General features: G+C 37.2%; 1 protein-coding gene across 4 annotated transcripts in view; it reads left to right on the forward strand.

Moving 5' to 3' along the window:
• Positions 1-16,536, forward strand: part of LOC114324457 (uncharacterized) — a 558,952-nt gene that overhangs the window by 330,350 nt on the left and 212,066 nt on the right. For all 4 annotated transcript variants that reach the window (XM_028272313.2, XM_028272315.2, XM_028272314.2 and 1 more), the window contains exon 3: positions 12,609-12,721. In XM_028272313.2, the coding sequence (XP_028128114.1) occupies positions 12,609-12,721 (113 nt within the window). The remainder of the gene's footprint in view (positions 1-12,608; positions 12,722-16,536) is intronic.

The following is a 16,536-nucleotide window of genomic DNA, read 5'->3' on the forward strand; positions in this document are numbered from 1 at the left end:
ACCTTTAGTGACTGCGCTTTCAGAAATATAAAAAATAATTAAAAAAGGGGGTTGAATTCACCCCTAAAATGCAAAAAGCACAAGTTGACATTATGTCACCTTTGTTCCTTGAGTTATCCTCTAACCACTCACCAATTTTCATAAAAATCGATGGAGGTTCAACGAAATCGGAGGTAATAGCTCATAACCACCTTCAGTGACTGCACTATACTATTTTATCCTTATTTTATTCTTCACCTCCATTTTGTCAATATGTTGGTTATTAGGGCCTCGTTAGCGGAACTGTAGATTTTCTTTTCCCGGATTTTATACGCACCCCTTCATGTGACTTAACCATATGTTGTTAAATTATAAAAATATATCTAGCGGGTAACTTAGTATCATCTGATGTAACAAAATATAATACGAACCTACCCGTAATCGTTATTTCCCATTCTCCGCTCGTCCTAAAGAGCATTGTATGCAATAGAGTACACTCACTCTTTACAGAAGTATCCTCACAGTTTCTCTACGCAATTTTGGCAATAATACGCTCTCGGTCCCGAAAGCTCAATTTGTAATTCGATGAAAAGCTTTTATTGCTTCAGATCCTCCTTCTGAACGTTCTAAACCACATGTATACTGGAGAGGTCGAAAGCGCTTTTAGTTTCTGACTATTTTCCAAGTCGTTTTGTCTCTGCCGAGGAATGTTCATTATCTGTGGATTAGAGTGCACTTCAGGTACATAATATGTGATCTACGGCATTATAATCAGGAAAAGCTATCGAAACAGTCGAACGGAATTGTATGGATGAGTTGTCGATGAATTGGTTGTCTCTATTTCACGAAAGGATTATACGCTCTGAGCTTCGCTGGTGTCGCTACCAGCGGATTACTAATGCAACTTTCGCCGGTAATTTTTAAATTTATTATTTAATTGTTATCGGTTAATATTTACAACGCAAAAAAGTAACTAAATTGTAATCGATTTTTTTAAGATTTTGCTAATCATTTTAACGTTCTATTAATGAAATATTAAGTTCTTACTTCAGATACTTTCACAATTATCGTGTAGATGTCGTTTAGATTAATTTATAATGACATATACGAAATATTAAAATAACTTAAATTCAGTATTTTTAAAACGTAAGTATATTTAAGGTAAAAATATACACCACAGCTTTGACCAAGTATATTTTTTCCTATTAATGCTTTTAATTTCAATGTTTTAAATTATTTACTTTGACATTTATGTCAAATTTCCGGTAAACATTTACAGACTTGTCACTACTGGCGCTCGCGAATATATAAATATCCCCTCTACCTACGAGCTCACAGCGTATAAGACGATTGTATCAGAACCAGTTGTCAATATATTTGACATTCATATCAAAAAACATTTTAAGGGTGGATCCTTTTTTAATTATAAGATGGATTACTTATCGGTTGTCATACATTTAATTTTTTATTAAATATTATCATGTAAAGTAGTCGATTTACTTGATGAAATTGTCATGGTTTTCTTCATATACCTATTAATAAATCGTTAATAATAGGACACCAACTGCACAATCCCGTGATTGTACACAATGTTTTAAAATGTATGCAGGAGAAAGTCAAAGGAAATTTTACTGTGAAACAGGTAACAAATAAAAAATCCAAAAACCTTTGAAACTGAAATAATTTGACAACGTCACGTAACCAAAGTTTTCGATCGGTCTGAACTTCAGAGCGGTTTCACATATTTTTGTCAACTTGTATTTAAATTTTAGTGTTCTGATATGCGTGTTTCAAATAGTTTATCCGTTTGCTTTATATAAACTCTTTTTAAAGATGTATAAGCCTTTATTGGCAGGATTTTCTTTTATTTGCAATCTCAGTGAGTGGTTTAATTACTCATCTAACCAGCTTTTCATGATCATCGTAACCCTTTCTAAAGAAGACGGCATCTTAAGAAAAAAGATAGATAATAAACAAATAGAATTGCCTAAATTTAAAGTCTTTAACATTAGAAGAGCGTTTGGCCAGAGACATTTAACATTAATATATCTGCTCAAATTGCCAGGAATAGGTTGCATGAGGGTAATCTTCACGATAGGCGTCCCATTAGAGTTCCAGTATTATCCCGTGGAAGACGCACAAGGAATAAGGAATCGCACAAGAACGAGAATGCACAACAATTTTTTTTACCGATGAATGTAGGTTTAGTTTAAGACCCGATTCACAAAGATCGAGGGTGTGGCGAACACCTGACAACGCAGCTCGCTTGCAAACCGTTCGAAAAGTTCGACAGATATCAAGAGGAACTTTGATGGTTTGGGCTGGAGTTTCAATAGATTGTCGAACTGATCTCGTTCATATTGACGCATTTTTAACAGCAAATTAATATCGAGATCATATTCTTGAACCTATTGTTCGTCCCATTCTGCTGCACAATTCGGAGAAAATATTGTGCTGATACACGACAATGCACGTCCGCATGTTGCAAGATTCGTGAGAAATTGTTTAGAGGAGAACAATATTCAGGTATTGCCCTGACCTGCTCAACCCTAATAACACCAAACATTCCATGTATGTTCCTAGAATGTACACACAGGACATTAAAAACATTCCTGGAATGTCCTCAAAAGCACAAAAACGTCCCCTAAATGTCCCATGAAAGTCCTGTGTCAGCATTTTAAACATTCCTTGAATGTCTTGTTGGAACATTCTATGAATGTCTACGAATGTTCTTTGGACATTCACAGTATATTTTTTAGGCATTCCCTGGATATAGTCGCTGATGTGACATAATACCTCCGATTTGTTTTTTCATGAGTTTTTGTAAAAGAGACTAAACACTTTTTTTGCAGTCACCTCCTGTTTTCATATGATATTTTTTGACATGTTTTGTAGTAAATCCAACTATCTATTTACTACAAAACATGTCAAAATTTACATGTGAAAACAGGAGATGACTCTAAAAATGGTTTTTTGTCCCCTACAAAATTCATAAAAAAGCAGATAGTAGGGATTGTCACATCACCGATGATACTCGTATACCAGAAGTATATGTGGCCATACCAAATAATACATCCTTGATAAATATAAACATTTTTATTGCACAAAATCTTGTCATATATTTTTTTCCATAATCATCACTACGATGATGATTCATTGTATTGAATTGTACATTACAATTACAATCTGGTCATAACTGACCAATGAGCAATTTTAATTTAACCTAAATTACTACTGTTCCTTAAAATAAAGAGCTTACCTGATAGCGTCTCTTATCTAATCTAACAAGATCGTGCACTATTTTAACATACACAGGCACACAAGCACTATGCTCTGCTTTTCACTATCACCTATTACTCACAGTAGTTCAAAAGGCTTTGGTCCTCTTCAATCTTCTAGTTTGCCCAGTCGAGGAGCTGGAATTCCTCAATATTCTCGTACTTATGAAGTTTTTGCTCGTGATTTCCTGCCATCTTCTTGATGATTATATCCAGGTTCCATTTCTAGGTCCTTATGGAGATCACTGTTTGTCACATACCAAGGAGCATCTACAATATTTCTCAGTATTTTGTTCTGGAATCTTTGTATAATTTTTATATTACTTGGTCTAGTACAAGTCCATACAGGTCTTAATATTTGTTTATAAAGTAATAACTTATTATGCATCGACAATGTGGAGTTTTTTCCAACTAGCCAATACACTTTTTACATATATCTTTCTTTTGCCTTTCATAGCCACAAAACTACGTTTCCTTTCTGGTTTTTTTATAGAACACTTTCAGCTGATTCTCAAAAAAATTAAAATAAATGTTAATTTTTCTATTCTTTACAATTAAAAATCAAAAGAAATAGGTACTATAAACAAAAGAGATCCAGCCAGAGCAAAACTAACATACAGACCAGCAAAAAAGCCACTAATTCTAATTCTAATTTCCATTTTACATCCAATCATACATTTTTAGGTTATCATGAAATGTGAAAATGTGATGACCACGCGGCACGCGACTCTACTTACATAGAACACGCGCGACAAATTTGAAAATGAACGCAAATTGAATAGTAAATGGCTTCACTTAAAATATAGGACATTGGTAGTATGTTCATAGAATGTCTTGTGGTAACATTCCACCAATAATTGAATTAGATGTTCACCGAATGTTCCTTGAATGTCCAGGACATTCAAACACTAATAGAACTTTGATAGTACATTCCTGGAATGTTTTGTGTTGTTAGAGAATCCCCTGACTTGGATACCATCGAGAACGTTTGGAATTTGATAAAAAGACGTGTATAACGGCAAGGATTAGTGTGGCAAACAAGGGAAGAGCTGCTAAACTATATGCAAGAGCAATGGCAACGAATTGAGCAAAACGATATTGACCATGTGATAATAAGTATGCCACATAGATGTCAAGCTATCATTAATAACAGAGGTGGTCAAAAGCTCTACGAACAAAAGCTTACGTCTTTACTTTTAAATTTAATTTGAGAATTTTTGTTTAATTACTTATTTTTTTCAGTTTTTCAAACCCTATGTATACAACGACCGGTTGTTTTGTTATTCACAATTTGTCATTAATCTGCGTCCAGATTTGTTGAATTTCAATATTTTCCAAATAAGCTGTCAAATTGCCATTTAATTGTTCTTTGATTACCTTGTCCCCTAGACCATTGTGATGTGTGTAGATAAATAGTTGGGTATGGAAAAAGTCCACCTGATCTAGTAAATAAGAAAATAAATTACCTATTTGTAGGAACATTTCCATCGGCGCTGGCTGCATTGTTGGCCGCGTTTCGTCCTGAAAGCAAGAAAATAACGTTAAAAGAAATTTGGTCGATGCGATGGCGATGGTCTGGCGCTCGAAGTAACAGCGACTACGGAACAATAAAAATAATTCCGATAATGGACCGTTAATCACTGGTTCGATGCAATTAATTATCTGCTTGACAAGAACACGTTTTCGAACGTGCAATGTCCATTTTATAAGCCGAACGTAATGTGGAGATGCTGCTCCATTGCCATGGAAGACAAACTCGTTACAAGTGACTTTTCTTTTGTTTCCGTACGCGTTTTACAAACGAATATTTTACTATATAAATTTAGATTATAATTATATAACCATATTCATTACAAAAAAAAATAATGTAGCGTGATTAGTGTAATTACTTCTAATTACAATAAAACTAGCGGTTCGTAATTTATATACGACTTTATTTATATAAGTTACAGACGAATTTATCTTATACACTAAACTTATTCACAAAATATGCCCGTATTTATACCCAGTTGTTATTCTGGAACAATCGACTCCCATCTCGAGCTATCGGCTTGTTCCGCCTACGTGACGTACCTTCCAGAATTCTCCGGCGAGGCCTAGCACATCCGATTACGTCATTCTCGAGGTGTTTACTGTTATACGGGGATCGGCCAAGATTTCTCTTCCGCTACACTGCTCCCCTCTTAAGATCTGAGCGTCTCGATCAGCAACTCTAAATGAAGGCCCAGGATGGCGGAATCTACACGACTCTCCAGCTCTGCATACACCCTTCAAGAAGAAATAACAGTCTACTGTCTTTGAAGGGTACGACATCTTCGGGTTCATGCAACACACAGTGATTTGTACACCAGTTCCTCTGAAGACCACTTCAAGCATGCTTCTCACAATCTTCCAATCCAGATTTTCTACTGCATGGCCTATTTTTGGTAAAGCCAAATTTTTGATGTCATAATTACACACGATTTTCTTCAAATTAGTTAGAGCACGCCATATGTTCTCGTAGCTTGGCGTGTCCGTATAAGACTTTCTGGTCACCATATACAGCAAAGATCGAGGACCATCTTCCAATCGCAGTACTCTTCCAATTTTAGGCTGCTGATTTCTTAACTCGTCCAGGCGGCCGAACTTTCTATTGAATACGGACGATATTCCTTTAGTCATCTCGAGGTCTTGGGCAACACAGTGGGCCAGAGAGACGTTTTCTGGAACACCAAACAGATCTTGCTGAACTTCTGTGGTCACGCCGAATCTAGCACTCTTTCTCGCTGCGTAATTTGACATAAATTGATTAAAACTTGGCTGTGCGACATCTTTCATCTCCTGTTGGAGGACTCGTGCTTCTTCTGTTTCATTTGAGCCAGCATATGGTGCAAGACGATTTATGTGAATAACTTTTGGTTTACCGTTTGGCAACGTCTTAATTCTATATATTACGTCATTTATTTTCTTCTTAACTTCATATGGACCTTCCCATTGTCTTTGCAGTTTAGGACATAAGCCTCGACGACGTTGCGGATTATAAAGCCAGACAAGATCACCTACTTCGAAGCTTTCATTCTTGCATCGAGAATCATATTGATCTTTCATTCTGTCACTGGCTATCTGGATGTGTTGTCGGGCAAGTTCATGAATGTTGTTCATTCGTAATTTCAGGCGGTCAACGTAGTCTTCGCCTGCAACATGTTCCTCGGAAGGTCCGCAGCCAAACTCTAGGTCGCAGGGTAACCGAACTTCACGACCCAACATCAGGCAGGTTGGTGTTTGACCTGTAGTTTCATTTACGGCCGAGCGGTAGGCCATCAGGAATAAATGAATGTGTTGGTCCCAATCTCGCTGATGTTCAGATACAACTTTGGACAAGTGTTTACCCATCGTTCGGTTCATCCTCTCGACCATCCCATCTGATTGAGGATGCAGGGGTGTTGTTCTGGTCTTATTGGCACCAATCAATTTACAAACGTTTTGGAAAAGAGCTGACTCAAAGTTTCGCCCTTGGTCGGAGTGGATCTCCAAGGGAACACCAAATCGGCTAAAGAATTCTTTAACAAGTACCTCTGCAACGGTAGCAGCTTCTTGATTTGGTAATGCATAGGCCTCAGTCCATTTTGTAAAATAATCCATGGCTACCAGGATGTATTTATTTCCAGCATCGGTTTCTGGAAATGGACCTGCAATGTCGATAGCTACTCTTTCCATAGGACTTCCAACATTGTACTGTCTCATGGGTGCTCTCTTTTTACCAACCGGACCATTACCGGATGCACACAGTTCACATTTTCGGCACCATCTTCTTACATCATCTTTACAGTTCACCCAATAGAACCGTTCTCGAACCTTTTGCAGAGTCTTCGTAATACCAAAGTGTCCACCTGATGTACCGTCATGCAACTGACGCAATACTTCCGACACTTTACTTTTAGGTACAATCAACTGAAGCTTAGATTCTGTACCATCATCGTTCTCAAAGGTTCTGTACAGAAGATCATCTTTTAGTATCAGGCAATTCCATTGGCTCCAGTAGGCCTTGACTTCCGGACTACATGCACTAATGTTTTGCCAACTAGGTCTCTCACCTCGACGCATCCAATCCAATACTCTTTTTATACACGGATCGTCTTCTTGGGCTTCTTGTAACTGTTGTGGCTGCCATTGCTCATTAACGACGGTAGTTCGTCTCACAGGGCAAAGCTGTTCATCTACTTTAAGCCGGTGATTACAACTTTCACTGCATGGCCGTATCGAGGAAGCATCTGTATTTGAACCAACTCTTCCAGCCCTCTTCATGCGTCTCTTCGGCATCGTGTCACGAATCACCCTCCGTACCATTTCCACCAAACGTTCATCTTTTCTCTTATCGCCTTTTTCCACGGTTATTACTCGATTGTTTCGTGAAGCTTGGCTAGCTGCTTCGTGTTCCAAGGCAATAGCAAGTGCTTCATCTAAAACTTTCGGTCTTGCTAGTCGTAAAGCTTTCTGTAGTTCACTATCTTTCAGCCCATTGACAAAGGTATCTACCGCAATTTCTTCTAAAACGCTGTCTGGCACCTCCGGATAAGCCAACCGCACCACACGAGCCACATCTGCTTCAAATTCTTGCAGATTCTCACTTGCTCGTTGACTTCTATTTCTCAGTTGTGCTTTGTATACTTGTTGTAGATGGGCATCTCCATAGCGTTTTTCTAGACGAGTGAACAAGGTCTGGTAACATTTTTCTTGACCCTTAGGAATTGATCTTAATATATCTGCAGCATCACCTCGCAAAGCAGCAGTCAAGGAAACAGCCTTTTCCTGTTCGGTCCAATGATTGGCGGTCGCAATAGCTTCAAATTGTCTAAGATATATGGACCAAGAGGACTTTCCATCGAATGGTGGTAATTTGAATCTCATATTATGCGACGTTTCGTCTCTCGGTAGTTCATCTTTCACTACAGGATCTAAAGCTACTGCATTAACTGACGGTTGCACTTTTGTATCGGTTATCATGCTCTCTAATTCTTTGATCTTCTCTTCTACGGCCAAAACTACTGCATTAACTGAAGGTAGAACTTTCGTATTGGTTACCATAGTCTCTAGTTGTTTGATCTTCTCTTCTAACATTTCTTTATTGTCGTCTACACTTTTCTGTATCTTATCGAATGTTCTAGAAACTTCTTCAAATTTCTCATTGTTCTGTTTACAAACTTCTTCAAGTTTTTCGTTGTTTTGCCTACAGACCTCTTTAAAAGTTTCTTCAATCTTTTGAGAAGTCTCGTCGAATCTTTTAGCAACGTTTTCGAATTTCTCGTCGCTTTTTCTACTAACTTCTTCAAGTTTCTCGTTGTTCTGTCTACTAACTTCTTTAATTACTTGAGAAACACTTTCAAATTTCGATAAGATCGCTTGTTCTGCTGTCTGGAAGTGGAACGTCTTTGGGTCCTCTCCATTCTTCTTGAGGACCTCGTCGAGTCGTGCTTTCAGGACTTTCTTGGACCCACTGGCATCTTGCTCGTACTCTTCTAATTGTTCACGGAGCTGTTTTAGCGAGAGTTCTTCTAGCAACATCTTTAGTCGGCACACACGTACTTTTCACAATGTCTTTTAAGTCTTTCCGAATACCGAACAATCAACGCACTCCGGTTATTCCCGACGAATAAAGTTCAAAAGTCTTTTAAAGTCTCTCTGTAATTCACTTATTTATATCGCACTAAGTTTACCGAACACCGACACCAACTGTAGCGTGATTAGTGTAATTACTTCTAATTACAATAAAACTAGCGGTTCGTAATTTATATACGACTTTATTTATATAAGTTACAGACGAATTTATCTTATACACTAAACTTATTCACAAAATATGCCCGTATTTATACCCAGTTGTTATTCTGGAACAATCGACTCCCATCTCGAGCTATCGGCTTGTTCCGCCTACGTGACGTACCTTCCAGAATTCTCCGGCGAGGCCTAGCACATCCGATTACGTCATTCTCGAGGTGTTTACTGTTATACGGGGATCGGCCAAGATTTCTCTTCCGCTACAATAAAATCAATGGGAAAATCTCAATAGTTAGCTGTATAAGATAGTTTTAAAGACTCATACAGAAGTAAAAACTTCAAGTTGTATACTGGTATAAAATCGTTTATTAAAAAACTTCATAAAATGTCGTGCAAAACGTTTTCGTTCTAATTCAGAACATCTTGTGCCTATGAAGTTACCATTTCGAATAGTGTGCTAGTTAGAATTACTTAGCAGAATGTAAGTATTCTCCACATGTTTTTCTTATTAAAAGTAACAATTTTAACTTTTTTGCCTTAATCTAACGTGGAAATACTTCATTCTAGAGACTGAAGATATTCTGAATTAGAACAAAAACGTTTTGCACGACATTATATGAAGATTTTTAATAAACGATTTTATACCAGTATACAACTTGAAGTTTTTACTTCTGTATGAGTTTCTTATTTATTACGTTAGCAATGCAAAGTATAAGTGAGAAATTAGTAGACCAGCAATAATATTTTCAGACTTATTTATCACATCAGATGCTGCCTCCGTAGGAAACGAAGATTGTGACGAAGACTAAAATTATTATTGTAAAGTAATTTGTACATTTTTTCATATTGTACTATTTTGAAATTTTTTAATTTCATAAAATTTTATTTTTGTTAAAAAAATAAAAAAACGTTTAATATGAAATTAAATATTATTTTATTAATTTAATCCTTCTGAAGGGGGGTGGAGGGAGGGGGGCAAAAATCGTAATTTGTCACAGTTTAATCGTCATTGGTACGTGAAAAATGTAGTTTCTTCCAATTTACAGTATGTTTCGACCTGAAAATGTCCATGAAAAATGGATGAAAATTCGTTCTTTACTCACATGCAGTTGAGGTAAAAACATGGGAAAAAATATTAACAAAGTATTTGTCGTATTTTTAACATGATCAGGTCAGAAAATGGCATTTCGAACAAATACATTTTTTGCGATACGAGACACCTGGGGCAACCTAGACAGCTATACGTTTTAATAGGTTTTTAAATATGTACTTTCGAGCACCCAACGCCAAATAAAAATTCAGTCAAGTGCAGATTTTACCATCTTATCCCGCTATAGCCTTTATATATTTGGTACATGAAGGGAAAATCACAAGAAATAATCAAACATGTGGGATATAAAGAAGAATATCCCTGAGCTGGACTGTATATAGCAAATTGAGATACATTTTTAAATCGAAAGTGCCCATCAACATCAAAAGAAGGGCGTTAAATCAGAGTACAGTTTGCCAAATATAGCTGAAAGTGTGAAATTCCCATTGCCTGCGCGAACAGTGAAGTGGGAACGCACATACAAACGGTCTGGACCGTCAGTGCGAGTGAGAGTTACGCCGTAAGACGAATGCGCATCATGAGCGTGGTTATTTTCACACTTTCAGCTATGTTTGGTGAACTGTACCTTGTAAATTCTTATATACAGATTTTGCTACCTAACTTGAAAGATTGGATGGACTGTGGTCACAGACGACTGGATTATTTCCTGACGCAGGTGCTCACAGGACACGGGTGTTTTAGAGCCTACCTCTCTAGGTTTGGAAAGGCTGACACTGATGAATGTCTATACTGCGGACACCCGATCACCGTTACACATACGATGCTAGAGTGCAACAGATAGATCATAGAAAGGAACAGAATGGAAAGAGAGACAGGTGTGAATTTTGTGACAGTGCGAGAAATGATTTAGAGAATGACTGAAAATAAATCTGGTTGGACTAGTATACACAACTAGGTATATCCGTGTAGTGATCAAGAAGAAATAAGAGGAGGAAAAACAGCTGTACCAACGGTAGGGGTGAGAAAGAAATATATTGTAAGTAGAAGGTAGAGGGAATAAGTTTTGATAAGAGGCGAATAGGTGAGTTAGATTGTATGAGACAAACTGTAGTAAGGAGGCTCTAATAAAAAAAACATACAAACAAAAACCAAATTTTGGGACCAAAAAAAAGGGGGAAACGGGGAAAAGGAAGGGCATCCTTGCTTACAGTCTGCGGATAAATGAAGGTCAAGTGCTTCGGAAGCGATGCCCACCTTGCAGCGGCCATTTCGCTTTCGGAGCGCTTGATGACAGACAGGTAGGCATTCGGCACGAGAGAACGTTTTTTAAAGTACCTCGGAAACTATCGCTGGGGCTACAAAGAATGAATCCTGCACTAAGGTCAGTCAGGCGGCGTTCTGGACTGAGATGTCTTTTGAAGATTCCAGACCCCCCCTCTTTAAAGACGAAAAAAAAAGTTCTTATATACAGAGCCGAAACTTACACCCTTGCCAAAAAAATACAGTTACAAATAAGCCACAGAAAAAAGAAACGCCTAATAGTAATGTTTGTCATAACATTCAGAGACAGCTTAAGAAATGAGGAGGTACGTAGAAAGTCAAAGGTGGATGATGTTTTCGAACGCATTACATGGCTCATATGGTGATACGCGGGACATGTAGCATGAGTGCGATATGGGAGATGGACAAGAAAGATTCTGGAATAGACACCAGGGACTGATAACTGAAGCTAAATCAGAACTCCCAGCGGTCGGTAATATGCCACAACAGAATAATCAACAGAATCTAGACCAATTGCACAAACGCACAAGATAGGACTTAATGGAAAAACCTTGAAGTGGTCTATGTTCGACTGGATACAAACAGAGGCTGTATGAGGATGACATTTTTTACATCTTTCAATACAAGGATTGAAATAATAACAATAAAAGAAGCGGCCGAAGGAAATCCTGACTTAGAAACCTCAGCCAGGCTGAGAGCTATGATAATGACCAAACTTCGATGAGGTAAAGAATCATAAGAAGAAAAAATTAATCTTATGCAAACATTTATACTTGCTATTTTCAATGAATACTGTATTTCTTATTTTAAATATTTGATAACTTATGCTACATGTAGATACTATTATTAGACTATTGAGAGATAAAACTAAAATTGTACTTAAAACAGGAAAAATAAATAATCATTAAAACAAAAATACTTCACAACTATAACAAAAATTATGATAGGTGTGTGTACTGTGTACACTTCAAAGCAGGTATACCTGCGCCAATTATAGTTATCGATTTACTGTTATAATTTGTTAATTACAATAGATGTTGAAGACTGTTTTATTATTAATACAGTTTAGATGTTTGTTTATTATGAGCCATCTCCAATTTACAGTTAAATAATAATTAAATATGTATAAATTAATATGAGCATTATATTTTTGTATAAAAGAACGTATCTAAATACTTTTATATGCTCTCACAATAAAACACTGAAAAACGTTTGTTTTTCTATGCCAGTGCCAATGTCAAGATACTAATTGCGATTTTTTGTTACAGCTAATCGATGCTAGCTATAGGAGTAGTCCCACTTTCCAGACATCGGCTGTGATAGTTTTGTGTTCCGTACTTCTTGGACTTCTTGTGTTTATAGCAGTTATTGTAATTTGGAAGTAAGTATGTCAATTTTATAACGACAAAGCCACCTTTAGACAATTGAAAGAAAACGCGTTAAAAATCTTTTAGATCTTTTAGAAATTAGATAATACCTAATGTAAAAGTAACAAAATGTTCAACCAATCGGTTTTTATTGTAGGTTTTACATGTCACCTGTGTTGCATAATACACACACTATTGCATAATACTGCGGTCCAGATTTAGCTCCGTAGAGTAGCACAGAGGACACTTACGTATTCCAGATTTAGAATTATCTTTCTTTTCGAAAATTACTGATCGCATTTCAAAAAATAGATTTTTGACGTTATACTTTTTTGGGCGCGTTTGGAGTAAATTTATATGTGCGCGAATTCATCAAAAGTCTTGGTCCTGTTCGCAGCTGAAACGCTATACGTGCTCTGATTGGGTAATTACAATGACCTGTCAACAATTGTTCAATATGTCGGTTATTTTATTAATACGTCAATGGTTATGGGTAAACAAACGTTGTGTATATTAGTTTTTATTGTTGTGAGGACACAAACAAATGCAAGTTTATAATTGTAGTGACTTTTTAAATAGTTTTTAAAAGCAACAGGTTCGTAATTGTAAATGTTTCAGTATTGTAATAAAAAATTACATAGATAGGTACTTACCTATTTGGAAAATGGAAAATGTACCTACCTAGTAGGTAATGCTTTGATTTACATAATTTGATTACCAACAAAATTTCTACCAATCTTCATCTAATATATTGTTTTCTTACTCTATGTTTTGTTGTATTTTAATATTTTACTTCTACAAAAATCAAAGTAATTTGTTTAAATTCAGAACTGTCAAACAGTAAAACGTCCAGTTGGCCTATCTTCCCACATGATGCATATGTGTAAGTGGGTAAATGTTAGTTAAAAATTTTGCCAACAATTATTGTTCAGAAATCATATCTTTGTGACATTTTTTCAATGTGTTTGTGTGCGTTTTATTCTTTTATTTTTTTAATTTTTGGTATCGTTTTAATAAAAAATTTTGGAAAGCAGTAAGTACTAAAATTAGTTTAATATTTAAATGAAATATAAATAAACTGTTTAAAGTACATATCAATTTCGTTGAAATCACATAATAGAAGTATATCTTCTTACGTGCGTACAAAGTACACACATTTTTTTAAGGAAAATTTTTATTGCTGTTAAAAACGCAGTCGTAATTTCTAAGAAGTAATTCTCAATCTTTTTTATATTCTGCAGTGTTTTTACTTCCAATTTCCTGAAATGATTGACTATTGACGTGTATGTTGTTAACTAGTAGTTACCATCTACCATCTACAGTTACTACCATCTATAATTTCAGTTAAATGCCATCACTATTTTGTCTCCTCTTCCTAGTTAGTCGACCAATTTGAACATCCTGCCACCTTGAATTCTCAATTACGTTTCGTGATTTGTCCTCATCTTTCTCTGTCTTATATAGATAGATAGATTCAATCAGGTAGCTTTTGGCCTATTCCACTGCGACCTTTTTAGATCTATTATGGTTCTCTAGTCCTAGGTTACATTCTCTATCCTTCTCTAACCATTTTAAAAGATCTAATAACTTTAAGAATGAACCTTCCATGTAGCTCTTTGCCGGCGGCTTTTCTTCGCATAATGCAAAGAACAACACATTTGCCAGGCTGTCAGGATGTGCTCACTGTTTCTTCTTCTAGGTGACAGAATCTGTATAGGTTATCATTTGTCAATCCCGTCAGCTTCAACTCCCTATTCAGCTCACAGTGTCCTGTTAGCTGACCTACTATGGCTATAACTGTTTTCCTGTCTTTGGTGGCTTATAGGTCTGGCGAAAATGGCGAATGTTCTATAATAAACTGTTTCGCCTATCTTTGTCCTGAATAATTCAGTAGAGCCGTAAGTTTCTCTCTGTCTTATCTAACTCTGAAGCAATGGTTTAGTGGGACTCTGACTTCTTTTTTAATGTACCTACATTCAAAACATAGAAGAACGACGAAGATATGTTGAAAGAACACCAACATATTATGTTGGAGTTCTTCCCCAGGCTGTGATCCTTGCAACGTTAACTTCTCTTTACCATCTCTACACACCACATCACCAAAGTAAGCGGTGATTTTTTCGTTAAGAATGTTTCGGAGCCTTTTTGTCCCGTGTAACTGTCTAATGATCGGCTCGTTGGCTCTTCTTGCGGTCCAAGAAGCGTCTATAGTGCATTTATCACCTTCCTTCAGGGACCTGCATTCAGATCTTTATAAAAAATAAAAAAGACGATTGTTTTTACAAGCCTCATCTTGGTATGTATGGTGATGTTGTAAGTTTTCCATATTTTAGTAAGCATTGTCATTTGCCATTGCTGATTCGATTTCTTGGATGCAACTCCTCCAGGGTTTTTTATTTTATTTATTTATCGTATGGCATAGATACAACAAGAACACATAATTTTAAAAAAAAGTATATAAAACACTACATGAAGTATCACAAACGAACATCTAATGTATTAATATACTGTAAAACATTTTCGGTCGCATTCAGGAACTCATCGAAAACTCCAGGGTATCGCCTTCGGGGGCATTCCTCAATAATGTGGCGGATGGTCTGCCGTTGCGCACCACAATCACACTCAGGAGTAAGGGCCTTTCCCCATCTATGCAAGCTGTCAGCACATCTACCGGTCCCTGTCCTTATTCTGTTCAGCGCCGTCCATGTATTGCGGGGCAGTTCAAAGCCTGGCGGTTTCTGATCGATACAGGCCATTTGGTGTGATTTCTGTGGTGAGTCGCTCTCCCATTGTCTTCTCCAAGCGTTGGTGAGGTCGAAATGTTCCTGATGTAGGGAGGTGGCCCTTAACAATGGGGGATATCTGGAGCGCAGTCTTTTCATTTCGATATCAAGCTTATCATGGTGGATGGGTAGTTGATGGTTAGCCTCGATTTTTCGATATTCTCTGAGAAGAGAATGACTTCTTCTTAGTTTAGGCGGTGGAATGTGACTCAGAATGGGAAGCCAATAGTTCGGTGTTGGTCGAATTGTACCTGAGATCATTCGCATTGTCTGGTTTAATTGGGTGTCAATGATCTTCGTGTGTTTGCTATTGAGCCATACCGGCGAAGCATATTCAGCCGCCGAGTATACGAGTCCGAGGAGAGCGGATGATCTGAGTACGGAGGCTGAGGACCCCCATGTGGTGCCACATAGCTTTTGGATTATATTATTTCGCGTCTTCAGTTTTTCTGCCGTTCTTTGTAGGTGTTCCTTAAAACTTAAGGTTCTGTCAAGAGTCACTCCAAGATATTTTGGTGTTGAGTTATGAGCGAGTAGTCTGTTTTCAAAGTGAACGGAGAGTTTTTTGTTGGCTTGGGCATTATTAAGATGGAAACAGCACACTTCAGTTTTCGTTGCATTGGGCCGTAGCCTCCATTTGCGAAAATATTCACCCATAACAGCAAGGTCATCCGTCAGTATTGTCTCTGTAACATTAATGTTATTATGTCTTGCTGCAATGGCCCAATCGTCAGCGTACCCAAATTTCTGCGAAGTTGTCCTAGGTAGGTCCGCGATGTATAAATTAAAGAGTAAGGGTGCCAAAACAGATCCCTGTGGCAGTCCATTGCTGAGCTTCATTTGGACACTTCTTAAGTTGCCCATTGTGACGTGAAAAGGTCTGTCGGTGAGCATGCTATCAATGAGTTTGGTTACCTTTTGGCACGGGATGGCACGGATCAGTTTGCAGATTAGTCCTTGTCTCCAGACGGTGTCGTATGCAGCTGATAGGTCAATGAAAGCAACGGATGTTTTTTGCTTTCTTTGAAAACCTGCTTCGATATGTG

This window comes from Diabrotica virgifera, chromosome 6 (genome assembly GCF_917563875.1).
Source record: "Diabrotica virgifera virgifera chromosome 6, PGI_DIABVI_V3a".
NCBI lineage: Eukaryota > Metazoa > Arthropoda > Insecta > Coleoptera > Chrysomelidae > Diabrotica > Diabrotica virgifera.